Source organism: Monodon monoceros, unplaced genomic scaffold (genome assembly GCF_005190385.1).
Source record: "Monodon monoceros isolate NGI ecotype Baffin Bay Population unplaced genomic scaffold, NGI_Narwhal_1 Super_Scaffold_19, whole genome shotgun sequence".
NCBI classification, from domain to species: domain Eukaryota; kingdom Metazoa; phylum Chordata; class Mammalia; order Artiodactyla; family Monodontidae; genus Monodon; species Monodon monoceros.
Genome location: NW_021703775.1, coordinates 8,802,282 through 8,815,204, shown reverse-complemented (window position 1 = coordinate 8,815,204; position 12,923 = coordinate 8,802,282). Strand labels below are relative to the sequence as shown.

General features: G+C 49.1%; 1 protein-coding gene across 1 annotated transcript in view; it reads left to right on the top strand.

Annotated features, from left to right (window-relative positions):
* Positions 1-12,923, top strand: part of FER1L5 (fer-1 like family member 5) — a 52,147-nt gene that overhangs the window by 18,366 nt on the left and 20,858 nt on the right. Inside the window, exons 15-19 of the mRNA XM_029231860.1 lie at positions 2,887-2,930; positions 3,024-3,106; positions 3,185-3,279; positions 4,258-4,386; positions 6,085-6,262. Of these exons, the coding sequence (XP_029087693.1) occupies positions 2,887-2,930; positions 3,024-3,106; positions 3,185-3,279; positions 4,258-4,386; positions 6,085-6,262 (529 nt within the window). The remainder of the gene's footprint in view (positions 1-2,886; positions 2,931-3,023; positions 3,107-3,184; positions 3,280-4,257; positions 4,387-6,084; positions 6,263-12,923) is intronic.

Here is a 12,923-nt window from a genome sequence, read left to right as displayed (position 1 = left end):
CACCTATCAGCGGTGTGGATGTCAGTTTTCTCCAAGCCCTGGGAGAGCCTTGATTGCTTTTTGACTCCACGCCAGGCTTCTAAGAGCTGTGTGTAAAATAAGGGTATGCAGTGTGAGAGAGAACTTGGGCACTCCCATAAGTGAGAGTGTACAGAACTTTGTGTGGCATCTGTCTGGCTACCCAGGGAGTGTTTTGCTTTCCTTATACCTACCTTACATTTGTGTGACGTGAAATTAGCTACCCTTCTGTGGACCCTCCTCCCTGCTTCTCGTAGAATCTTCTGCCTCCTCGTGAGTCATCTTTTTTTTTTTTTTTTTTTTTTTAATTTACTTTTGGCTGCGTTGGGTCTTCGTCGCTGCGCATGGGCTTTCTCTAGTTGCAGCGAGCAGAGGCTACTCTTTGTTGTGGTGTGCGGGCTTCTCATTGTGGTGGCTTCTCTTGTTGTGGAGCACTGGCTCTAGGCACGCGGGCTTCAGTAGTTGTGGCACGTGGGCTCAGTGGTTGTGGCACATGGGCTCTAGAGCGCAGGCTCAGTAGTTATGGCTCACAGGCTTAGCTGTTCCGTGGCATGTGGGATCTTCCCGGACCAGGGATCAAACCCACGTCCCCTGCATTGGCAGGCGGATTCTGACCCACTGCCGCACCAGGGAAGTCCCCATGACTCATCATTTTTAACCATTCCTCATAATCCCCACCTTCTTGGGTGACTTTATAGATTCTTAAAGTAGGGAGAGATTTTAGAAGGGGCCCAGTCCATCCCCCACCCTTGCTCCCTCCCACCTTTTCTAGCTGTGATGAAGCTCATGGCTGGAATCCTTAGTTTCTCTGTGGATGCTCAGGGCCTTGGATGTCCTCGCTCACGTTCAGCTTCCTTCAGGCTCAGAAGACAGCGGGGAGGTGCAGTCAGGGTGGCCAGGCCCCCCTTCATCCTTGAAAGAGGGCTTCCAATGTCTGAAGATGTCCAAACACACTCTGGACCCTCACCCATTCCCTGAAGACACAGTCTCCGGCGCTGGGGCGATTTGGGTGCAGGCCTCATTGTCACTAGCCCTCTGGAAGTGCAGCAGGCAGATGTGAACTCACTCGGAAGTGGCGGGATGACTGCACAGCCAGTGGCATCTGAGAACAGCTGGTCAGGGCCCCAGCAAGGCAGGCTGCAGGGGGCGCACTGCTGAAAATGGTCTGTGCCAGTTAGCAGTTCAAGGGCTCCCGGACAGGAGGGGAATCAAGACAAGGAACTGGGAAAGGGGAGGAGACTTCCCAAGGATGGATGAACAGATGGTTCCACCATAAATTCAAATATGGAGGGTTTGGTACTTTGGAAGACCCGGATGCCCAACGACTTCCATCTCTCCACTTCCCGTGTCCTTCCTTAACCTGGGTGACCTCCTCGTAGCTTACTAATCAGACACTCAGCTGGAAAGCTTTCTTTCCCCGCTCCCCCGACCCTCGGCTTCCATGGCAAGGGGAAAAGGAGAGGGGAGTGGAGAACTGAGGACCCCAGGCCACACCCCAGGAGCTGCTGTGAGCAGAGAAGAGGCTCCAGCTGAGAGGATTTGGGGCTCACTCAGGCCTCACCCCTAACAGCTCTGTTTTATACGTGGATTTTTTGTTTTTATAACTGAGGGCAGAGCAGAGGTAAGACTCAGAAGCTTGGGTTCCAGTCCTGATTCTACCCCTTACCGTGCGATCTCAAGCAAGTCCCTCTCTGGGCCTTAGTCCCGCTCGGTAAATAGGGACAGTCAGGCCTTGCCAGAGTGGGTAGGGGCTCTGCATGTTACATGAGAACTTCAGGAACTCAGCCTCTCCGTGCCACAGTGTTCCTGTCTGAAAATAGGAATAATCATAGCTCCTGGCTTCTGGGGCTGTAGGCGGGGTGGGTCTCTCAGGTGATCCACGTAGACCATTCAGGACACGCTGAGGACAACAGAGGCCTCCCCAGAGTGGCAGCTGTTATGATTTACTCTTTGAGGAGATAGATGTCCTGCTGTTTAAAGGTTAGGTGCTAGGGAATTCCCTGGCGGTCCAGCGGTTAGGACTCCGTGCTCTCAGTCCTGAGGGCCCAGGTTCAATCCCTGGTCGGGGAACTAAGATCCCACAAGCTGCAGGGCATGGCCAAAAAAAAATTAAATTAAATTAAATTAAAATAAATAAATAAAGGTTAACTGCTAAATGTGAGGAAGACATTCGAGGCCTACAACCTCCCCATGAGGCTTGGTAAACATGCCTCCAGACTGAAGGGCTGTGTGAGGACTGCAATCATGCAGCCCAAAGTAGGGTGGACTCTGGTCCACTAGGACCCGATTTATTTTATAAAATTTATAAAATAAATTTTATACATTTGTTTATTTATTTGTTTTTATTTTTGACTGTGTTGGGTCTTCGTTGAGGTGCGTGGACTTCTCATTTTCATGGCTTCCCTTGTTGCAGAGCACCGGCTGTAGGCACACAGGCTTCAGTAGTTGTGGCACGCAGGCTCAGTAGTTGTGGCTCGCGGGCTTAGTTGCTCTGCGGCATATGGGATCTTCCCAGACCAGGGCTCGAACCCATGTCCCCTGCATTGGCAGGTGGATTCTTAACCACTGCACCACCAGGGAAGCCAGGTCCACTAGGGAACTTATGTAATGAGGGACCATTTTAAGAATAAGAATACAAAATGATCATGGGACACAGTCCAAGGCCTTTCCCAGGCCCTTGCAAAGGGCCGATGCAGTGGGGGGCCCACAGCCAAAGGTCCATAAGCTCCCATGGTCAGTCCCACTGGGCTCACTGGTAACCGAGCCAGGCCTTGACCCAGACTCAGGACTTTCCACCTGCTCCCAGTTTCAGCAAGGCCCAGGCCATCCGAGCAGGCACCCACTGCCCCCCTCGCTTGCCCCTTGCAGCTGCCCTGCCTCTCCAGCTACATCAAGTTCAGAGTCTTGGACTGGTGAGCAACTGGGTGGAGACTGGAAAACACGCCAGGGAGGAAGAAATCAGAGCTGGGCCAGGGGCTCAGCCTGCAGGGTGTGTTTCTCTCCAGCCCCGGGAACAAGTGCCATGATGAGATCGGGACGGTCAGCCTGTCCCTCAACCAGATCTCTTCCACTGGAGCAGAAATAGAAGGCAAGCAAGCCCCCGGCCCCGCCTCCTGCACCCCTCCCACCCGGACCTGGGGACCCTTCTCACCCTCTCCCCTTGCAGGCATGTACTCTGGCTTCCTCCCCTGCTTTGGCCCCAGCTTCCTGACTCTCCGTGGGGGTAAAAAGGCCCCTTTCAGGATCAAGGAGGAAGACGCTGTAAGCTTCTCATGTCAGCTCTAGGGAACAGAGGAGGTAAAACCAACCATGTGTAAGGCACCGGGGCCTGGGAACTGCCTGGGGAGGGCCAGGCCCTGGTTTCTGTCCGCCACACTCCAGTAGAGGACTTGAAGTCTGTACATAAATGGCCATATAAATACGGGGCATGTGCTGTGGCACAAGAAAGGAACAGATGGAGTGCTCTGGGCAGTCACTGAGGAAGGGACGTTGAGATGAGACCTCAGGTAAGAGTTTCGGCAGGTGGAATGTCATAGGCAACAAAAGAAACAGCACAGGTAAACGTGGAAAAGCCCTGGGTTATTCAAGACTGGTGGTAAATGCCAGAAAGCCAATTGGCAAAAGAAGGGAATGGGGCTGGGAAGGAATCTGAGTGAGGAAGAGCTGCAGAAACCAGGACCTCAATGCCATTAGGAGACTCTCCCACGCTCACTCCATCTCTCATCTCTCCTGCTCTTTCCTGGGCCTCATTCATTCCTACTGCAGTCTTGCCTCCCTGCTGGGAAGAGGACCATAGAAGCCTCTACTAGGGAAGGCCAGGGAAGCATTCTAATTGGCCTTCCTAGGTCATGTGTGCTCCCCTTTGACCAATCACTGTTGCTGAGGAGGCGGGGCCTGTCCTGATTGGCCAGGCTGGGATAATTCAATAGGTACCACGGTCCCCTCCAAGCATGAAGGGTTTACCAGGAACAGGGCCCTTCAGGTGGGCCAGCAGGTAGAACTGCATGAAGGGGAAGAGTGGACCTAAGGGTATAGAAGATGGCTCAGGGCCCAGAGGTTTCCAGGCATGGCCATGACTGGAGTTTCTGGAATTCCTCCCTGGGACTGTGGTCAGCCCTAGGTAGGAAGTTACAGGACAACCCTGTCCTTCCTACAGAGGTTTCAAGGGAGACTTTCCTGGTTGTTGTTGTTTTTTTTCTCTCATCCCTTTTCTCGCCGTTTTCCTTCCTGTCACACTAGACTATTCCCAACATTGTTAAGGATGGTTTAGCTTATCGAGGCCGAGTCTTCCTGGAGTTAATCACCCACGTCAAGTCCCGTCAAGATGCTATGATGAAGGATCTCTCCCGAGATGTCATCAGTGTAGAGGTAACCACAGGAACCAGGTAACCCAGGAAGAAGGAGCTCCTCTGCCTGCCCCTGGGCTGCTGTGGGTCCCGTTTCTGACATTGCAAGAGGCCCTGGCCAGCAGTGGAATGAGCTTTTTGGATGTGTGAGGATGTTTGGTCGATCCACCTGAGTCTTTGCTAAGCCCCTATGGGGGCTTCCTGCCGTGCCAATCCCAGGAGGTTAGGGGACCCAGTAAAGACAAGGCTTCAGTTTAAGAAATGTGTAATCCAGTTAAGGAGAAATGATGTTCTAAGGAGCCTGGATTTCTTCCTGAAGGCCAAGGAGGGTCACTGAGGCAGGAAGGGGCAGGAGGAACAGAGTCAGGAATAGACTGGAAGGGAGTAAATTGGGCCACCCACTTAGGAGGAATGGGGACACAGTTACAGGGGAGGAGAACTGGAGAGGAGGGAGCAGGTGCCAGAGACCCTCTGGAAACAACGATCAGAGCCACTGACCGACAGGACACTAAGAAGTGAGGCTGACTCCCATTTTCTGCCTGAGGTGACGAGGTGGGAAGGTGGGGGGCGTACATCAACATGGGCTCCCCAAAGGAGGAACAGGTCTGGGGGAGACGATGAGTCCCACCTTTGACGTGTGCTTGTGAGACACCCACGAAGACCAGTCCTCAAGGCTGCTAGACAGCCAGATGTGTCATCAACATACATCCAAGGATCTATCCAAGTTTCTGGAGGAATTGCCCTGGGGAGTAGGTGGAGTGAAAGGAGAAGGGAGCTGAGGCTGGAGCCCATCAGGAAGCACAGCCTATGAGACTGGAGGAGGAGGGGGGTGACTCTGCGGAGAGATGGAGGGGGAGTCTGCAAAGTGGAGAACTGAGGCAGCCTCCGGAGGGGAGAGTTGCAGAAAGGAGCGAGCAGCGATCTGAATGTGGAGGAGAGAAGGGCTGAGGACCCAAAAGCGTGTGCTGGTTATTAGGAAGACACCAGTAGCCTTGGGTCAGGAGAGAAGCCAGGCTGCCATGGGCGGGAGGGAGAAGTTACAGACGTGCATAGAGGCAAGTGCATAGAAACTTGGCTGCAAAGTTGAAGGAGATGAGATCAGGTTACAGCGAGATAGTGGCTCAGACGGGAGAAAGAGGGTTATTTTTTAAGAGGGGGAGACTTGAGCTAGTGAGCAGACTGGGAGAATGCATAAGTAGGGCAGAGGTAGACAGTGGAAATGAGAGAGGGGCTCACATGATGGATAGAGGACCTGAGCAGACGGACTCGCAGTGGGAGGACGGGGTTTGACAAAAGCCAAGAGCAGATGTGTGTGTGCATCCTCCACCACGCACCCCTGCCCACACTCGGTCTCATCCGATGGGGGGCATTTAGGCAAAATGGAGAGGGGTGGGGGTGGCCCAACTCAGAGTCTAGCCTGACCAGGGAGAAGACCCTCCTGCCTGATTTCGGGAAGAGGAGGAACCAGGGCCGGCTGGGTGGAGGGGGCCAGGTGACGGAAGTCCTGGGAGGAACTTCCCTTGATCAGCCAGGTGAGTGGGAGTCAAGGCAGGATTTTGAGAGGGGGCAGGGGTTCAGTGACGGTCTAGGTCACCCTGAATAGAAGCAAAGGTAGCTTTTGAAAGAAACTGGGCACCTCATGCTTGCCTCCCTGCCTGTCTCTATAGCCTTGTTCATCCCTTGGCTTACGCACTGGGCATGTGGTGGGTTATTGTTTTAGAAGCACCAGAACCGCCAAAAGTATGGACTGTGCGTCATCTTCCTTTCCTGTACCATGATGCCCAACTTTAAGGACCTGATACAATTCGAGGTCAGCATTGGTCACTATGGAAACAAGACGGACCTGAGTTACAAGCCTCTCGTCTCCACCACACAGTACAGCCAAGTGATATATGATGGTAAGAGTCAGATCCAACAAAAGAGTAGAGAGCAGCCAGTGCATGCCGGGCTCTGTGTTGGCCCTTTTAATGGTATTAGCTCACGGTACATTCACAGGCATTGTTAACCCACATTTAGACGTGAGGAAAGTGAGCTTCAGGGAGGTGAAGTTACCTGCCAAACATTGCACAGCTAGCTAGTAGGTGGTGAACCCATGACAAGAACTGAAACTAGGTTTTGACTTCAAGTCCTTCTCTACACTACATTCCACACCACAGCTTCCCAACCTCATCTTCTTTACTGCTACTCTGAACCACCCCCATCCAGCCATGTGGCTACCATCCACTACTCACCTGCCCACCTTCCATCCATCCTTGAATCCACTTATCCACACATTCATCCATTCAACTACCACCCATCCACTAACCCAATCATGCAACCAACCACCCATCCACCCATCCATCCTTTCATCCAGTGTATACTCATTGGACACTTCTATGGGGCATTATAAGTTTCTCGAAGTGCAGTCCCTAGGCCAGCCCCATCAACGTCACCTGGGAACTGATAGAAATGCATATTCTTGGCTTCACCCCACACCTACAGAAGCAGAAAACAGAACAGCAATCTGCGTTTCAACAAGCCCTCCAGGTGACTGGGATGCGTGCTAAAGTTTGAGAATCACTGCTCTAGAGGAACACTATCTCACTTTCATCTTTGTCAGCTTCACCCTCTCATCACCCATGGAGGGCTTTCCATGCATCCCCCTTGTCTGCCTGGGTTTTTTTTTTGTTTTTTTTTTTGTGGTACGCGGGCCTCTCACTGTTGTGGCCTCTCCCGTTGCGGAGCACAGGCTCCGGACGCGCAGGCCCAGCGGCCATGGCTCACGGGCCCAGCCGCTCCGCGGCATGTGGGATCCTCCCGGACCGGGGCACGAACCCGTGTCCCCTGCATCGGCAGGCGGACTCTCAACCACTGCGCCACCAGGGAAGCCCAAGGGGAGATATTCTTGTTCCCTTCCCTTCTCTTCTCCTCTCCTCCCCTCCTCTCACCTCTTTTCCCCTCCTCCTCCTTCTTCCCCTTCCTCTTCCTCTCTCTCTCTGATTCAGGAGACGTCTCTGGAAGTAGCTACATCCCTTCAGAGATCCCAGCTTAACTCCCATCTCTCCATGGTTCCAGACTTGGCCAGGCAGCCGCTCCTCTGCAGTTTCACTACTGGTTGGGCATCATTTTCTGATTGGTTCCAGTACCCCGTGCAGCAAACTCAGTGATGCAGCCATGACTCTGCTTTTGTCTCTGGTCATACCAGTGTGTCCCTTCCCTCCAGCCCTGGAAGTAGTAGCTTCTTCCTCTAGTTACTAATGTCTCAGTAACTTCAGTTTCCCCTTTTTGATCTCTTGGCCCTTTCATAAACATGTTTTCTCTATCAAATCCCCTCTGTTTCAAATATCTGGTATGATGTTTTCTTTTCCTGGCTGCACCCTGACTGATTATCCTCCATAAATGTTGTACCATTGTACACTCCTGCAATGTGAGAGCCTTATCAAAATCTGGCATAGGGGCTTCCCTGGTGGCGCAGTGGTTTGGAGTCCGCCTGCCGATGCAGGGGACGCGGGTTCGTGCCCTGGTCCGGGAAGATCCCACAGGCCGCAGAGCGGCTGGGCCCGTGAGACATGGCCGCTGAGCCTGCGCGTCCGGAGCCTGTGCTCCGCAACGGGAGAGGCCACGACAGTGAGAGGCCCGCGTACAGCAAAAAAAAAAAAAAAAAAAATCTGGCATAAACTTTTGGATTTTTATCAGTCCGATAAGTGAAAAACGGTATTTTGGTGTAGTTGTCATTTGTATTTCTCGCATTATAAATGAGGTTAGACATATTTTCATATGTTTAAAAGTCATTTGTATTTCCCTTGGTGTTAGTTGACTGTTTATATAATTTTCTCTTTTATTCTATTGGGATGTTAGCCATTTTCTTATTGATTTCTAGGATCCCTTGAAATATTAGGGAAATTAGGCCTTTGCGATATGAGCTCTAAATATATATCTTCTATTTGTCTCACAGCTTTGCTTATGGTGTTCTGGGTTTTTTTTCCCCCATGAAAACTCTTTTTTTTAACGTATGCAAACTATTTGTTTTATGGCTTCTGGCTTCTGAGTCATAATTAGATCTTTTCCACTCCAAATTTATTAAGGAATTCTCCAATGTTTCTTTCTAGAAGTTTGTGGTTTCTTAAAGTTTCATAACTAATACATTTTCTCTTTCTGATTTTTTTTTTCCCTATAGATTTCTTCATTTCTTTGTCCAGCTGCCCAAAGGCTCTTTCTTTATCTTGAAAGTCCAATAACTTCAGTAGGTTGTGGCCGCATGTTCATCCTCTGGGGTCGGTTTTCCCTGGCATATGGTGGATCTTTCAATATGTAGATTCAAGTCTTCTTTTCTTTTGTTAGTAATTTATTTAGTGGTGTAATTTACATACCATAAAATCCACTTGTTTTGTACCATTCAATAAATGTTCGTAAATTCACAGAGTTGGACAGCCATCACTGTGCCCCATCTTACACCCTATCTCCCCAAGAAAGCCCTCATGTTTGTTTGGAGTCATTCTCGCATTCCCATCCCAGGGCCCACGCAACTACCAATCTCCTTCTGTCTCTGTGTATTTACTTTTTCTGGACTTTTCATATTAAAGGCATCGCACAATATGTGGCCTTTTGCATCTGGCCTTCACTTGGCATAATGTTGTAGAGGCTTATCCATGGTGTAGCATACATCAGTCCTTCGTTCGTTTTTTTTTTTTTTCCAAAATCTCTTCCCTCTCTCTCTCTCTCTCGCTGTTTTGCTTTTTTTTTTTTTTTTAATTTATTTATTTTTGGCTGTGTTGGGTCTTCGTTTCTGTGCGAGGGCTTTCTCTAGTTGCGGCAAGTGGGGGCCACTCTTCATCGCGGTGCGCGGGCCTCTCACTATCGCGGCCTCTCTTGTTGCGGAGCCCAGGCTCCGGACACGCAGGCTCAATAGTTGTGGCTCATGGGCCTAGTTGCTCCGCGGCACGTGGGATCCTCCCAGACCAGGGCTCGAACCTGTGTCCCCTGCATTGGCAGGCAGATTCTCAACCACTGCGCCACCAGGGAAGCCCCTTCATTCGTTTTTATTGCCTAATAGTATTCCATCATACACACGTATCATTCATCATTTGTTAATCCACTCATTAGTTCATGGTCACTGTGTTACCTCTACTTCTTGTCTATTATGAAGGAAGCTGCTATGAATGTTTATGTACAAGCCTCTGTGTGGACATATAGTTAGAAGTGGAATAGCTTTTTATGACACTACCAAACTTTTCTAAGGTGCCTGCACCATTTTACATTCCCTCAGCAATGCGTGATGCTGCAGTTTCTTCACATCCTCAACAATGTTCGTTATTTCCTCTTTTTATGTATTTATTACTGTGGACATGTATCTCATTGTGGCTGTAATTTGCATTTCCCTAATGTCTAATGACACTGAGCATCTTTTCATGTGCTCTCAGCCACTCATGCATCTTCTTTGTTTATATGTCTATTCAAATCTTCTGCTCATTTTTTAGTTGGATCGTTCGCCTTATTATTGAGTTGTAGGAGTCCTTTATATATTCTAAATACAAGTCCTTTATCAGATATATGATTTGCAAATAGTCTGTGGCTTGTCTTTTCCTTTTCTTAATGGTGTCTTTTGCGGTACGCGGGCCTCTCACTGTTGTGGCCTCTCCCGTTGCGGAGCACAGGCTCCGGACGCGCTGGCTCAGCGGCCATGGCTCACGGGCCCAGCCGCTCCGCGGCATGTGGGATCCTCTCAAACCGGGGCACGAACCCGTGTCCCCTGCATCTGCAGGTGGACTCTCAACCGCTGCGCCACCAGGGAAGCCCTTAATGGTGTTTTTTGAAGTGCAAACATTTTCAACTGGCTGAAGTTCAATTTTTTTTTTCTTTTATCGTGTCATACCTAAGAACTCTTTGCCCAACCCAGGATCATGAAGATTTTCTCCAATTTTTTCTTCTAAAATGTTTTAGTTTTAATTTTTACATTTAGCTCTATGCTTCATTTTGAATTAATTGTCATATGGGTATCCAACTTTTCAAGCACCATTTGTTAAAAGGACTATCCTTTTCCCATGTGAGTTTTTTTAAATTATATTTTTAAATATTCTGTTCCATTGTTCAGGTTTTCTACTTTGGGGTCTCCATTTATGACCTAAATAATTCTCCTTGGTTTTCTTCTATATCTGTCATTTTCTCCCTGATCCTTTTTGGATCTTTATTTCCATCTTATTTTGGTCGCTTTTCTTATTTCTGTGCCTCTCACTGGATTATCTGCAGAATCTAATGTCCCTTGGGCTTCCTTTCATGTGGTCTTCCTTCCTGTGATGTTTTTGGTGGTTTTCTATTCGTTTTCTGAGTTTTGCCGGCTCACATGTCCTTGTCCGAGTCCTGGGTTCGTTCTGGGGGTGGATTTTTGCCGACACTTTCTGCACTCGGCTCCCATCAAGCCGTGACTCTCGCTGCCTGCCTTGCTGTTCCTTCCCCGCAGGTGACTTCTGCCACCCTTCAATACTTGCATCTCCTAGGGCACTCACAGTTGCTTTTGGCAGCCCTTATGTGTATTTTGAGCCTGCAGATTATATCTGCCTCCTTGTTTTGCTGAAAATGGAGTTATTTTCCTTCTCCTTGTTGCTTTGGTATGCTCTCCAAGAGTAGAAGAAGAAAATTGCTGTCTCGTATCGGCACGCTCATATCTGAGAGCCCCAGTCATGGATCCCTGCTTATTTATCATTCCAGTGATTCACTCAGTGCCAGGGTCTGAAACTGGCATCTTTTCAACAATTCTGGATAATTATAAAATACTTTCTCTTTGAAAATTACCTCTTCCCCTTTTCTTTCCTAGCTCTGTCTCGAATTCACTCTATCCTCTGTGGAACTTTTCATTCTGTTCTGCACATTTTAAAATCCTTTGGGACTTCTCTGGTGGCGCAGTGGTTAAGAATCCGCCTGCTAACTCAGGAGACACAGGTTCGAGCCCTGGTCCAGGAAGATCCCACATGCCGCAGAGCAACTTAGCCCGTGCGCCACAACTACTGAGCCTGTGCTCTAGAGCCCGTGAGCCACAACTACTGAGCCCTAGTGCCACAACTACTGAAGCCCATGCACCTAGAGCCTGTGCTCTGCAATAAGAGAAGCCACCACACTGAGAAGCCCACGCACCACAACGAAGAGTAGCCCCTGCTCACCACAGCTAGAGAAAGCCTGTGTGCAGCAATGAAGACCCAATGCAGGAAAGAAAGAAAGAAAGAAAGAAAGAAAGAAAGAAAGAAAGAAAGAAAGAAAGAAAGCTATTAAATCTGGCCCATTTAATATGGACCATTAAAAAAAATCTTTCTTCCACGTTTTTCATCTCTCTGGACTGCATTCTGCATAATTTCTTCTAGATTTTTCAGGAGAGGCCTTAGGTAATCAACCATTCTATTAAAAACTTCTGGCAGATCCCTATCCCTCTCCCTCACTTCATCCTTCTCCATAGCATTTTCCACCATTTGACACACTGTATTTTATGTATGTTGCCTTTTTTGCTCCCACTATTTTCTTAAATTCTTGAGTAAACTTTTGATTCAAGTATAACACATCTATGGAAGAGTACACAAACCAAAGCGTCCAGCTCAATGAATTATCGCAAGGCAAACATACCCACATAACAACATTCAGACCACGAAACAAAGTCCCAACATCCCAGAGGGCCCCTGAGCCCCTGAGCCCCCCTCTGCCAAGGGCTGCTATCCCTCTCCTAACTGCCAGTTGGTTTTGTCTGGTTTTTAACTTTATATAAAAGAAATCATACAGCATGTATTGTTTTGTGCCTGGCTTCTTTTGCTCAGCATTTTATTTGTGGAATGCATTCACAAACCTAGATGCTGTTGGGTGCAGTTGTGGCTCGTTTATTCTCATTGCTGTATAGTATTCCATTGTGCAAATACCGTAACTTATTTTTGCCTTCTACTGCTGAAGGAGATTTTGGTGGTTGCTAATTTGGGACCGTTATGAGTAGTGCTACTGTGAACATTTTTCTTTTGATAATGCTGCTCTATGCCTTTCTGTTGGTTGTATACGTAGGAGCAGAATTGCTGGGGTAGAGGGTATGTATATTGCTTCTTAGCTGCTCGTTTTCTTGGAACTTTATCTGTGGGAATCCTTTGGGACTTGACCCAAATTTCATGCTCCAGTGAGGATTTGTCTTTGCCTCCTCTAGTTACCTGGGGCACTGCCAACCAGAGACTGCGTCAAGTTTTCTCTGGACCGTGCAGGTGGCATGAGTGAAGAATGCAACCTGCATGAGGCCCCACTTGTGGTTACGAATTTTCAGGAAAATTCCTGCCCCTCTACCCGGAGCCACGCTGGAGATGGGCGAGTTTCCTTACTGTCTTCTTCCGTGTGGTGGATTCTTTCTCACTGATTGAGGGTTTAGGGTTTGCAGTGCCAGCTCTGCATAGCAGACTCGTTTGCTCGGGCTGCCATCAGAATGTACTGCAAACTGGGCGGCTTATAACAACACGAATGAGTTCTCTCACAGTTCTGGAGGCTAGAAGTCTGAAATCAAGGTGTTGGTGGGTTGATTCCTTCTGATGGACCCAGGGGAGAATCTCTTCCACACCTCTCTCCCAG